The sequence below is a fragment of the Lissotriton helveticus genome (genome assembly GCF_964261635.1).
Source record: "Lissotriton helveticus chromosome 1_1 unlocalized genomic scaffold, aLisHel1.1 SUPER_1_unloc_17, whole genome shotgun sequence".
NCBI classification, from domain to species: domain Eukaryota; kingdom Metazoa; phylum Chordata; class Amphibia; order Caudata; family Salamandridae; genus Lissotriton; species Lissotriton helveticus.
Window position 1 is genome coordinate 3021700 of NW_027611656.1, and position 13695 is coordinate 3035394.

Below are 13695 nucleotides of genomic sequence, written 5' to 3' on the forward strand. Positions count from 1 at the left end.
TGATGGGTCAATATTATTTTTGATGTTCTTAAAAACTTTTCGGAGTCTCTGCATCTCTACGATTATTTCCATTGAGTTAAATGAAGCAGTGTATTCACAGAGGGTTGTGTGGGATCGAACATTGATAAAAGCCCTTCTCACTTTCAGTGCCCTTCTATGTTTTCCCCCGTGTGTGTTCGCTGATGGCTTTGTAGCTCTGATAATCGACTAAAACTCTTCCCACATTCATAGAACTTGAATTATTTTTCCCCTGTGTGTGTTCGTTGATGACTGTTTAGGTCTGAAAACCGACTAAAGCACTTTGCACATTCACTGCACTTGAATGGTTTTTCCCCCGTGTGTGTTCGTTGATGACTTTGAAGGTGTGATAATCGAATAAAGCTCTTCACACATTCACTGCACTTGAATGGTTTTTCCCCTGTGTGTATTCGCTGATGAAGTTTTCGGGCTGATATCTGACTAAAGCTCTTTTCACATTCACTGCACTTGAATGGTTTTTCCCCTGTGTGTGTTCGCTGATGTTTTTGGTGGTCTGATTTCTTACTAAAGCTCTTTGCACATTCACTGCACTTGAATGGTTTTTCCCCTGTGTGTATTCGCTGATGTTGTTGGAGGTGTGATAACTGACTAAAGCACTTTGCACATTCACTGCACTTGAATGGTTTTTCCCCCGTGTGTGTTCGCTGATGACGTTTTCGGTGTGAAATCTGACTAAAGCACTTTGCACATTCACTGCACTTGAATGGTTTTTCCCCTGTGTGTATTCGCTGATGTTGTTGAAGGTTTGATAAGTGACTAAAGCACTTTGCACATTCACTGCAATGATATGGCTTTTCCCCCGTGTGTGTACGCTGATGTATCTGTAGGGTTGATAACTGACCAAAGCACTTTACACATTCACTGCACTTGAATGGTTTTTCTGCTGTGTAGGTTTGCTGATGACGCTTGCGTAGTGATGACAAACTAAAGCTATTGCTGCAGGTGTGTGATTCTTCTTTCTTGGTTAGTCTCTGTGGGTCGGGTATATATTTGTCTACATCCCATGACTGCATTTCCTGATGGGCCGACATGGCTGATAAAGCACTTGTGTTTTTCTCACTCACTTTATATGTGTGCAGTATTTTGCACGTTTGATTTCTGTTTTAACAATAAAATGCGGTAGCCACCAAATATTTGCCAGACTCCTTTTTTGTAGAAGGTGTCTTTGTAGGCGATTGTGCCTTAAGATTGGATTATGGCTATGCACGGTTGCGGGTAAAGATGTATCTTCCTTCTGGCTGGTGTAAATAGGGACAGTTTGTTGTATTTTAGATAGAAGAACTCCTCTTTCATTTACCCGTCAGTTGTCTGGCTCCGCTCTGTTGTGCTCTTCTCTGGTTACTGTGGTTTGGCCAGAAAGAGTTTACAATTCTCCTAGAGCACGGAATGATGGCTTGTCATCATTTTAGAAAACAGCACTGTGGTAATCACATCATACAGATCCCATCATCAAAGCTGATGTTGGACACTTGTTTGTACAGGAGGCGGTTTGTTATTGTTGTTGCCTTAATTTTCCTAAGGTCATTTCTTCGTCTTCGTCTTGTGGCGTGGAGGTGCACAGCTCAGCCTCTTACAATCACTGAACTGCCCTTGATACTTCATCCAGGATCTGTCAGTTTGTGTGCAGGTTCCTCTGTCGCCGACTGCGCTGAGGTTTTCCTGAATATTGTAGCTCAATATTTCTGCTGTTATTCAAGATTTACAGCATTCGCTTCATTATTGATGGTCATTTCACACACACGCTTGTTTTCTGTTGGATGTAAAGATATTTAAAATTACTAAACTGAAACATAATGGAATGAGAATTCGCAATGTTTAACTAGTTGTAAAAGACATTTCGAGGGAGATTTACCAAATCTCCACACGATGCAGCGCAGCCCTCCCCCCGCGAGGCTGCGTGGCGTGACAGGAAGGGAACAGGAGAGCACCATATTTTCAGAGATATGGCTCTCTCCTTCCCTTTCCCTTGCGTCGGCACTGATTACAGCAGCCCTGCGCCATGCACACACCTTCGCACCAGAGCGCTAGGGTGTGTGTGTGTGTGAGTCCAGCATAGGTTCTGTACAGGAAGGACACCCTTCCTGTACAAATTACTATGCCTCGACATGAGGGAAAGCTTTCACCATTTTGCATACGTGTTGCACAGTGTAGCAAGCATGCAACGTCAAAGCATTTCTCCTTCCTTGCACCTAGTTTTGTGGTTGCACGGGAACACCCATGCACCACCCTTGGCAGGCCCCCATGGCACAAAGTAATGCGAAACAATGCTATGCGCAGTGTCACATTACTTACGGTATTTCCAGCGCTAAACAAGTTTAGCGCTGGAAAGTAAATTAGGAAAAAAAGATTTTGTGCCATTTTGTGCCACTTTTGTGATGCAAACATAGCGCAAAATCTTAGTAAATCTCCCCCTTCTTCCTTATAGCTTTTGAAACTTAACAAGCAATATTTCATTATACACAGATATTTAACTAAAAGATCTGTTGATCAGGTGACATCTTATTAATGTCTGAAAAGGAGGTGATTTACCAGTGTTTACAGAGTAACTTAGCAAAGTAAGGGCGCTCATGGAGCAACCAAGTGCTTGAGGTTTAGTTTAAGATAGACGCATATGGTCAAGATTTCATTTAAACAACAGTAGAGTATGGAAAAAGAGATGGATCAGGCTGGGCTGTAAAATTTCGAGTAACTCTTTACGAAGTATACAACAAAAGTAACTCCATTCGCACACTTCTTCTCGTTCCTTTCCTATTCACTTAAGATCATCTCAAATGCCAACTCCTGTCTTTACCTCGCTGTTCATAAGTCACCTTTGACACTTTCAACAGCTCCCTTGGTTCAAGCATTTCTGGTTTCTTCTAACCTGGAAGATTGGAACATTATAGTGAGTTGAGGGGGGTTTCCTATCGCCATAACATCTGTCCATCTCCCTGAAACTAGTGCAGCTTACAACACCCGGTTCTGGCCCTGAAAGACAACTTTAATAAGCAGGTCTTTAGTTCTTCCTAAAGTAGATAAAGTTATGTAATATGCAGCTCTTTCAGGGGCTTTTGTGTAAAACAGAACAAGGTGTTCACTGTAAGGCCCGTCCTTTACATTATAAGTGCAGATAAGGCAAACAAACGTTGATTGGTATAATTTAATATTCAACAATATCAGTCATTTAGTACTCATAGAGAATCCATCACAACCAATAATTTACCTGAGAGATCCCCTCAGCAGATTTGTGCATATTACTCTTTTTTTCCCCCTTTTCCACCATTACATGGCATCTGGCATGACGTTGTCCGTTTGGGGCCCAGGATGCCACTTTGTGACCGGATGGGCATTTGGCAGAGCGGGAGGAGGTGTCAGTAATCCACAGGTGATGCGGCATTTCTACCTTTCCATATTTCTCATATTCAAGTTTACCTAATTTCCTGTCCTTCAGCGCACTAACTCTGTGGGGTTCATCAGAAGTCAGATAACTGCCTCATACTCACAAGGCCATGGATCTCACTTCTTCTACAACACTTATTGCAGACATAGGGCCTAGTTAGGAGTTTGTCCAACAGATTTTTGCCTCAAAACTAGGGGTGGGTGAAGAATTCCACTCTGCCTGCGGAGCTCGCAAAGTTTTTCCCACTCCGCAATCTGTGCAGACTTGTTCCCAAAAGCTCCATGCAGAACGGAGTTCTTTTCTCAAGCGGTTCGCCAATGGTAAGGTGGCGAGCGCTTGCGAGAAAATATAACGCACTAGACCTCCTCCTGGCAAGATTTCTCAATGCGGGAGGTCACGGCAGGTCGCGACCACTCGAGTGTTAAAATCTGCCATTCTCGTTGATGAAGCTGCCATTCGATTAGAATGTCAATTAGAGCGGCAGTAAGCAGCCTCTGGCACGACGCGGAGTGCTGTTTGTGCTGATTTTACAGTGGGGGTTGAACTCCTGGCACTAAAAATCAGTCAGTGCAGTGCAACTTAACAACCTCTGCCACTAGCGGAAATCTGCAGAGTGCGGCGGAGTTTCCCTGGCACTTCGTGGAGTTCCGCAGAGTAAAAATCTGCAAACTACACCAAGGCATTTTCAAAACAAGACAGATATCCTGTCTGCCTTATTAAAATTGGCACAGTATGTAATGCATTTTTAATGGAGCGGGCAGGATACCTGTCACATTTGTGATGGAATAAACCATCCGCTGAAATCTAAATAAGGCTTTTGGTGTACATTGTGTCCAGTGTGGCTAGCTGGCCTTGACGGATCTTGTTGTTTGTCGGTCTCTCACTGTTTTGAGATCACCGCCAGGCAGAACTTCTGTCAGCCGTGCCTTGTGCAGATCTTCCTTTCTATGCAGGACTTCTATCAGCTGCGCCCTGTGCAGATCTTCATTCCAGTAAGGACCTCTGTCAGCTGCGCCTTGTGCGGATGTTCCTTCCAGGCAGGACGTCTGTCAGCTGTGCCTTGTGCAGATCTTCCTCCCAGGCAGGGGCTTCTGTCAGCTGCGCCTTGTGCAGATCTTCCTTCCAGGCAGGACTTCTGTCAGCTGCGCCTTGTGCAAATCTTCCTTCCAGACTGGACTTCTGTCCGTCGTACCTGACGCAAACAATGCAATAACACAGGCCAGGCACGAGGAATATCTGATGTAAACAATCCAATAACACAGGCCAGGCATGAAGAGAATCTGATGTAAACAATGCAATAACACAGGCCAGGTGTTGGGAGAATCTGACACAAACAATGCAATAAGACGGGACAGACACTAGGAGAATCTGATGTAAACAATTCAATAACACAGGCCAGGAATGAGGAGAATCTGACGCAAACAATGCAATAACATAGGCCGGCCACGAAGAGAATCTTATGTAAACAATGCAATAAAACAGGCCAGGTTTTGGGGGAATCTGAAGCAAACAATGCAAATAACACAGGCCAGGCACGAGGAGAATCTGATGCAAACAATGCAATAACACAGCTAAGGCACTAGGAGAATCTGACACAAACAATGCAAGAACACGGCCCAGACATGAGGAGAATCTGATGCAAATAATGCATTAACACAGGCCAGGCACAAGGAGAATCTGATGAAAAAAATACAATACCACAGGCCAGGCACAAAGAGAATCTGATGCAAACAATGCAATAACACAGGCCAGGCACTAGGAGAATCTGATGAAAACAATACAATAACGCAGAGCAGGCACTACGAGAGTCTGACGAAACACTGCAATACCACAGGCACGAGGAGAATATGATGCAAACAATGCAATAACACAAGCTAGGCACAAGGAGAATCTGATACAAACAATGCAATAACACAAGCCAGGCCAAAGGAGAATCTGATGCAAACAATGCAATAACACAGGCAAGGCACTAGGAGAATCTGACGCAAACAATGCAATAACACAGTCCAGGAAATAGGTGAATTCGACACAAAAACTGCAATAACACAGGCCAGGCATGAGGAGAATCTGATGTAAACAATGCAATAACACAGGCCAGGCATGAGGAGAATCTGAAGCAAACAAGGCAATAACACAAGCCGGGCACAAGGAGATTCTGATGTAAACAATGCAATAACACGGGCCAGACACTAGGAGAATCTGATGTAAACAGTGCAATAGCACAGGCCAGGCACAAGGAGAATCTTACAGAAACAATGCAATAACACAGGCAAGGCACGAGGAGAATCTGATGTAAACAATGTCATAACACAGGCCAGGCACTAGGAGAATCTGACGCGAACAATGCATTAACACAGGCCAGGCACTAGGAGAATCTGATGCAAACAATGCATTAACACAGGCCAGGCACGAGGAGAATCTGATGTAAACAATGCAATAACACAGGCCAGGCATTGGGAGACTCTGACGAAAACAATGCAATAACACAGGCCAGACACTAGGAGAATCTGATGTAAACAATGCAATAACACAGGCCAGGCCCTAGGTGAAGCTGACGCAAACACTGCAATAACACAGGCCAGGCATGAGGAGAATCTAATGTAAACAATACAATAACACAGGCCTGGCATGAGGAGAATCTGACGCAAACAATTCAATAACACAGGCCGGTGATGAGAAGAATCTGATGTAAACAATGCAATAACACAGGCCAGGCTTTGGGAGAATCTGACACAAACAATGCAATAATACAGGCCAGACATTGGGAGAATCTGATGTAAACAGTGCAATAGCACAGGCCAGGCACGAGGATAATCTGATGCAAACAATGCAATAACACAGGCCAGGCACGAGGAGAATCTGATGCAAACAATGCAAAACACAGGTCAGGCACTATGTGAATCTGATGCAAACACTGCAATAACACAGGCCAGGCACTAGGTGAATCTGACACAAACACTGCAATAACAGAGGCCAGGCACGAGGAGAATCTGATGTAAACAATGTAATAACACAGGCCAGGCATTGGGAGAATCTGATATAAACAATGCAATAACACAGGCCAGGCGTTGGGAGAATCTGACGCAAACAATGCAATAACACAGGCCAGACAATAGGAGAATCTGATGTAAACAATGCAAGAACACAGGCAAGACACTAGGTGAATCCGACGCAAACACTGCAATAACACAGGCCAGGCACATAGAGAATCTGATGTAAACAATGCAATAACACAGGCCAGGCATGAGGAGAATCTGAGGCAAACAATGCTAATAAAACAGGCAAGGCACGAGGAGAATCTGATGTAAAAAATGCAATAACACAGGCCAGGCATGAGGAGAATCTGAGGCAAACAATGCTAATAAAACAGGCAAGGCACGAGGAGAATCTGATGTAAACAATGCAAAAACACAGGCCAGGCACGAGGAGAATCTGATGCAAACAATGCCATAACACAGGCCAGGCACGAGGAGAATCTTATGTAAACAATGCAATAACACAGGCCAGGCACTAGGAGATTCAGATGCAAACAATGCAATAACACAGGCCAGGCACTAGGAGAATCTGATGCAAACAATGCAAGAACACAGGCAAGGCACTAGGAGAATCTGATGCAAACAATGCAATAACACATGCCAGGCACGAGGAGAATCTGATGCAAACAATGCAAAACACAGGTCAGACACTATGTGAATCTGATGCAAACAATGCAATAACACAGGCCAGGCAAGAGGAGAATCTGATGCAAACAATGCAAAACACAGGTCAGGCACTATGTGAATCTGATGCAAACACTGCAATAACAGAGGCCAGGCACGAGGAGAATCTGATGTAAACAATGCAATAACACAGGCCAGGCACGAGGAGAATCTGATGCAAACAATGCAATAACACAGGCCAGACGTTGGGAGAATCTGACGCAAACAATGCAATAACACGGGCCAGATACTAGGAAAATCTGATGTGAACAATGCAATAACACAGGCCAGGCACTAGGAGAATCTGACACAAACACCGCAATAACAGAGGCCAGGCACGAGGAGAATCTGATGTAAACAATGTAATAACACAGTCCAGGCACGAGGAGAATCTGATGCAAACAATGCAATAACACAGGCCAGACGTTGGGAGAATCTGACGCAAACAATGCAATAACACGGGCCAGATACTAGGAAAATCTGATGTGAACAATGCAATAACACAGGCCAGGCACTAGGAGAATCTGACGCGAACAATGCAATAACACAGGCCAGGCATTGGGAGAATCTGATATGAACAATGCAATAACACAGGCCAGGCGTTGGGAGAATCTGACGCAAACAATGCAATAACACAGGCCAGACAATAGGAGAATCTCATGTAAACAATGCAAGAACACAGGCAAGGAACTAGATGAATCCGACGCAAACACTGCAATAACACAGGCCAGGCACGAGGAGAATCTGATGTAAAGATGCAATACCACGGGCCAGACACTAGGAGAATCTGATGTAAACAGTGCAATAACACAGGCCAAGCACGAGGAGAATCTGACGCGAACAATGGCATAACACAGGCCAGGCACGAGGAGAATCTGATGAAAATAATACATTAACACAGGCCAGGCACTAGGAGATTCAGATGCAAACAATGCAAAAACACAGGCCAGGCACGAGGAGAATCTGATGCAAACAATGCAATAACACAGGGCAGGCACTAGTTGAATCTGATGCAAACACTGCAATAACACAAGCCAGACACTAGGAGAATATGATGTAAACAGTGCAATAACACAGGCCAGGCATTGGGAGAATCTGATGCAAACATACAATAACACAGGCCGGGCACAAGGAGAATCTGATGTAAACAATGCAATAACACAGGCCAGGCGTTGGGAGAATCTGACGAAAACAATGCTAATAACACAGGCTACGCGGTACAAAAGGAGGTGGTGATGGATCTATTGACTGGGTGTGAGTGTTTGATTGGCTCAGATGCTCCGTCCATCACCACCCCCTTTTGTACTGCTTTTGGCCGCCATAAGTGTGGCAGGGTATGCTCAGACGTGAGTCCCTTACTCACTTTGCCACTGGATTCAAGCAAGCCGGGCTGAAGAAGGCTGCAATGCCAGAAACCGGTCCTCGGAAGCTTGTTTCCGGTCCAGGGAAGGCATGGCTTGGCAGTTCGGGCTGGACTGTTCCCATGAGGCACAGGGTCAGACTGATTTGCATATAGCCATGTCTGAACTGGGGTGGCAGAGTGGGCTAAAGAACGGTGATGGACTAAACCCAGATCTTTTGACTGGGTGTGAGTGTTTGATTGGTTCAGATGCTCCGTCCATCACCACCCCCTTTTGTACCGCTTTTGGCCGCCATAAGTGTGGCAGGGTATGCTCAGACATGGGTCCCTTGCTCACTTTGCCACTGGATTCAAGCAAGCTGGGCTGAAGAAGGCTGCAATGCCAGAAACCGGTCCTCGGAAGCTTGTTTCCGGTCCAGGGAAGGCATAGCTTGGCAGTTCGGGCTGGACTGTTTCCATGAGGCACAGGGTCAGACTGATTTGCATATAGCCATGTCTGAGCTGGGGTGGCAGAGTGGGCTAAAGAACGGTGATGGATTAAACCCAGATCTTTTGACTGGGTGTGAGTGTTTGATTGGTTCAGATGCTCCGTCCATCACCACCCCCTTTTGTACCGCTTTTGGCCGCCATAAGTGTGGCAGGGTATGCTCAGACGTGAGTCCCTTGCTCACTTTGCCACTGGATTCAAGCAAGCCGGGCTGAATTAGGCTGCAATGCCAGAAACCGGTCCTCGGAAGCTTGTTTCCGGTCCAGGGAAGGCATGGCTTGGCAGTTCGGGCTGGACTGTTCCCATGAGGCACAGGGTCAGACTGATTTGCATATAGCCATGTCTGAACTGGGGTGGCAGAGTGGGCTAAAGAACAGTGATGGATTAAACCCAGATCTTTTGACTGGGTGTGAGTGTTTGATTGGTTCAGATGCTCCGTCCATCACCACCCCCTTTTGTACCGCTTTTGGCAGCCATAAGTGTGGCAGGGTATGCTCAGACGTGAGTCCCTTGCTCACTTTGCCACTGGATTCAAGCAAGCCGGGCTGAAGAAGGCTGCAATGCCAGAAACCGGTCCTCGGAAGCTTGTTCCCGGTCCAGGGAAGACATGGCTTGGCAGTTCGGGCTGGACTGTTCCCATGAGGCACAGGGTCAAACTGATTTGCATATAGCCATGTCTGAACTCGGGTGGCAGAGTGGGCAAAAGAACGGTGATGGATTAAACCCAGATCTTTTGACTGGGTGTGAGTGTTTGATTGGTTCAGATGCTCCGTCCATCACCACCCCCTTTTGTACTGCTTTTGGCCGCCATAAATGTAGCAGGGTATGCTCAGACGTGAGTCCCTTGCTCACTTTGCCACTGGATTCAAGCAAGCCGGGCTGGAGAAGGCTGCAATGCCAGAAACCGGTCCTCGGAAGCTTGTTTCCGGTCCAGGGAAGGCATGGCTTGGCAGTTCGGGCTGGACTGTTCCCATGAGGCACAGGGTCAGACTGATTTGCATATAGCCATGTCTGAACTGGGGTAGCAGAGTGGGCTAAAGAACGGTGATGGATTAAACCCAGATCTTTTGACTGGGTGTGAGTGTTTGATTGGTTCAGATGCTCCGTCCATCAACACCCCCTTTTGTACCGAATAACACAGGCAAGGCACTAGGAGAATCTGACACAAAGAATGCAATAACACAGGCAAGGCACGAGGAGAATCTGACGCAAACATACAATAACACAGGCCGGGCACAAGGAGAATCTGATGTAAACAATGCAAATAACACAGGCTAGGCACTAGGAGAATCTGACACAAAGAATACAATAACACAGGCAAGGCACTAGGAGAATCTGATGCAAATAATGCAATAACACAGGCCAGGCACTAGGTGAATCCGACGCAAACACTGCAATAACAAAGGCGAGGCACGAGGAGAATCTGATGTAAACAATGCAATAACACAAACCGGGCATGAGGAGAATCTGATGTAAACAATGCAATTACACAGGCCAGACACTAGGAGAATCTGATGTAAAGAGTGCAATAACACAGGCCAGGCACGAGGAGAATCTGATGTAAACAATGCAATAACACAGGCCAGGCACAAGGAGAATCTGACGCTCAAAATGCAATAACACAGGACAGGCACTAGGAGAATCTATTGGACACAATGCAATAACACGAGCGAGGCACTAGGAGAATCTTATGCAAACAATGCAATAACACAGGCCAGGAGCTGGGAGAGCTGCTTTGATTCTCCATGACAGATAAAGTAGTAAAAGGCAGAACAGCAGCATTCAAAAGTAATACAGACTATTTTTATAAGATCTTGTTTATCAAGTCTTGGGTTTTGAAGAAAGTTCAAAAATGGAGAAAGCGATTTATTAATCAGGGTGGAAGGGGGTGGTAGTCCTGGCCTATTATTCACCACTGGTCCTTATCCTGGGAAAGGGGGTGGTAGTCCTGGCCTATCATTCACCACCAGTCCTTATCCAGGGATAGGGGGTGGTCGTACTGGCCTATCATTCACACGGGTCCTTCTCCAGGGAAAGGGGGTGGTCGTAGTGGCCTATCATTCACCACCGGTCCTTATCAAGGGATAGGGGGTGGTCGTAGTGGCCTATCATTCACCACCAGTGCTTATCCAGTTAACAGCACACCTCACCTGCAGTGCCGCCTCAGTAACTCTGCCAGGATGGAAGCTAGGGTGTCATCGGGCCGGTGCTCTTCTGTGCTGAATTCTGCACAGAGAGTGAGTTCCGGCCTGGCAGATGCTGTGTGTGACAACAACACAAACTGCACTGCACCCGTATCACAGCTTTGCCTGGCCCGCAGCGTTGGCCAAAGTACACTGTGACTTACTTTATGAATGGACTGCACAGAGACCGCTGTGTGCACACAGCACAGCTCACTGCATGATGCATTCTTAAGTTCTCCCAGCTGCTGAATGACTCGGCCCCTGCCCGGCAGGCCGCACTTAGCTTGCGCACGTGGCGATCCCCAGGATGGTGATGGCGCTGCCTCTGAGGAGGAGTCCAGTGACTCAAGGCTGGCCGCCTCCCGCACTGTACCCAGTGCAGTGTTTGATTCTGGAGCAGCACTCGTGCATCGCTGCTGCTCTGGGCTTCCATTGGGTGATAGTTCCAGGGGAGGCACTTTAAAGTCTGAGTTTGTAGGAGACTCACCTCCTCATGGTGCTCTCAGACAGGCCAATCATGCCTCTGTTCACCGATGTTTGATGCCAGATAGCAGCACACCACCACCAGGACTCCTCCACTCTTGAGGCCCCCGCTGCTTCTCTGACCTGCCTACCACCGTACCTCACTTCCTCCAGGAGGTGACGAGGCACGAGGTCACCCACATCCAATCCCGGGGCCCCCAACAGTGCTAAAGCTGCCAGCAGCAACCACGGATGAGGCCAGCCCCCCGCCCCCCTGAGAGCCTGACTCCAGAGCTCAGCAGACTCTTTAAGATCTTTAACTATCACCTCACTGAGCCAGCTCCTTCTGGCAAGTCTGTGGGGAGCAACAGAGCCGGCGCACTGGCACCGCCGTCTGCCATTCAGACTGGCATTAAAAATGCGTGACGAGGCATTTCAGTACGGCGATGCGGAAAACCACACTGAAATGCAGTAGAGTCACACCTGATGCGTGATACTTGGCAGGCCTGCCTCCTTGGGGGACTGCTGCTGCCTCTCCCTGGGGACCCCTGTAGAAGGTTAGGAAGGGCTCCTCTGCTTCTGCTTGTGGGAGGGGCCCCTCTGCGGCTCCCTGTGGGATGGGCCCCTCTGCTTCTGCTTGGGGGAGGGGCCCCTCTGCTTCTGTATGAGGGAGGGGCCCCCAGCTTCTCCTTGTCGAGGGGCCCCTCTCCTTCTACTTGTGGGCGAGGCCCCTCTGCTGCTCCTTGTGGGAGGGGCCCCTCTGTTGCTCCTTCTGGGAGGGCCCCCCTGCTTCTCCTTGTGGGAGGGGCCACCCTGTTTCCCCTTGTGGGAGGGGCCCCTCTGCTTCTAGGAGGGGCCCCTCTGGTGCTCCTTGTGGGAGGGGCCCCTCTGCTTCTGGGAGAGCCCCCTGCTTCTCCTTGTGGGAGGGGTCCCTCCGCTTTTGAGAGGTGACCCTCTGCTTCTTCTTTTGGGAGGGGCCCTTCTGCTGCTCCTGTAGGAGGGGCCCCTCTGCTTCTGCTTGTGGGAGGGGCCCCTCTGCTTCTCCTTGTGGGAGGGGCCCCTCTGCTGCTCCTGTGGGAGGAGCCCCTCTGCTTCTGCTTGTGGGAGGGGCCCCTCTGCTTCTCCTTGTGGGTGGGGGCTGCTTCTTCTTCTTGCGGGAGGGCCCCCTCTCTTTCTCCATGTGGGAGGGGCCCATGTCTTTCTCCTTGTGGGACGGGCCCTCTGCTCCTTGCGGGGGTGGGTGGGAGTTAGATGAATGGATGGATGGAAAGAGAGGAAGAGGAAGGGGGACTGGAGGATGGAACATCTTAAGGATTTTGGGGGCCCTAGATCAAACATTTTGGGGCCCCTGCTCAGACCAGTTGTGAATTCATGATCCATTCAGACTCCTCCAGATTCTAAAGTGTGTCCAATGACTCAGCACCAGCTCACTGAGGTCACTGCACGCAATCCCTGCCACCCACCTGTAATACAAATATATGAAAACAAACTGTGTTTAAAAACCATTCAAGGTCATCAGGGCAGGGCTTTGTGGAGAACAGAGCCAGGTATATCAGGGGCCCCTGAAAGGCTGGGGCCCGGGGCAAGAGCCGAATTTGCCAAGGCCTTAAAACGTCTCTGGGAGGAGAGAGAGGGAGAAACAGAGGGGGGAGAGGTGGAGAGAAAGCGATCAGAGAGAGAGAAAAGACGTCGAGATGGAAGGGTGGATGGGTGGGTGGATGGGTGGGTGGATGGATGGATGGATGGATGGATAGATAGGTGGGTGGATGGATCGACAGATGGATAGGTCGGTGGACAGATGGGTGGGTGGATGGATGGGTGGGTGGGTAGATGAATGGATGGATGGGTGGGTGGGTGGAGGGATGTGTGGGTGGGTGGATGGATGGGTGAGTGGATAGACATGTGGGTGGATGGATGAGTAGATGGATGGTTGGATGGATTGGTAGATATATAGATGGGTGGATGGATAGATAGATGGATGTATGGATGGGTGGATGGATGGATGGGTGGATGGATAGATGGATGGATGGATGGGTGGATGTATATATGGATGGATGGGTGGATGGATAGATGGATGGATGGATAGA

At 48.1% G+C, this 13695-nt stretch overlaps 1 protein-coding gene across 1 annotated transcript in view; it reads right to left on the reverse strand.

Annotated features, from left to right (window-relative positions):
- Window positions 1-16: 16 nt before the first annotated feature.
- LOC144805640 (uncharacterized) overlaps window positions 17-13695 on the reverse strand; it is a 357642-nt gene continuing 343963 nt past the window's right edge. Inside the window, 1 exon segment of the mRNA XM_078672158.1 lies at window positions 17-1121. Within this exon segment, the coding sequence (XP_078528284.1) occupies window positions 144-1121 (978 nt within the window). The 3' untranslated portion in view covers window positions 17-143.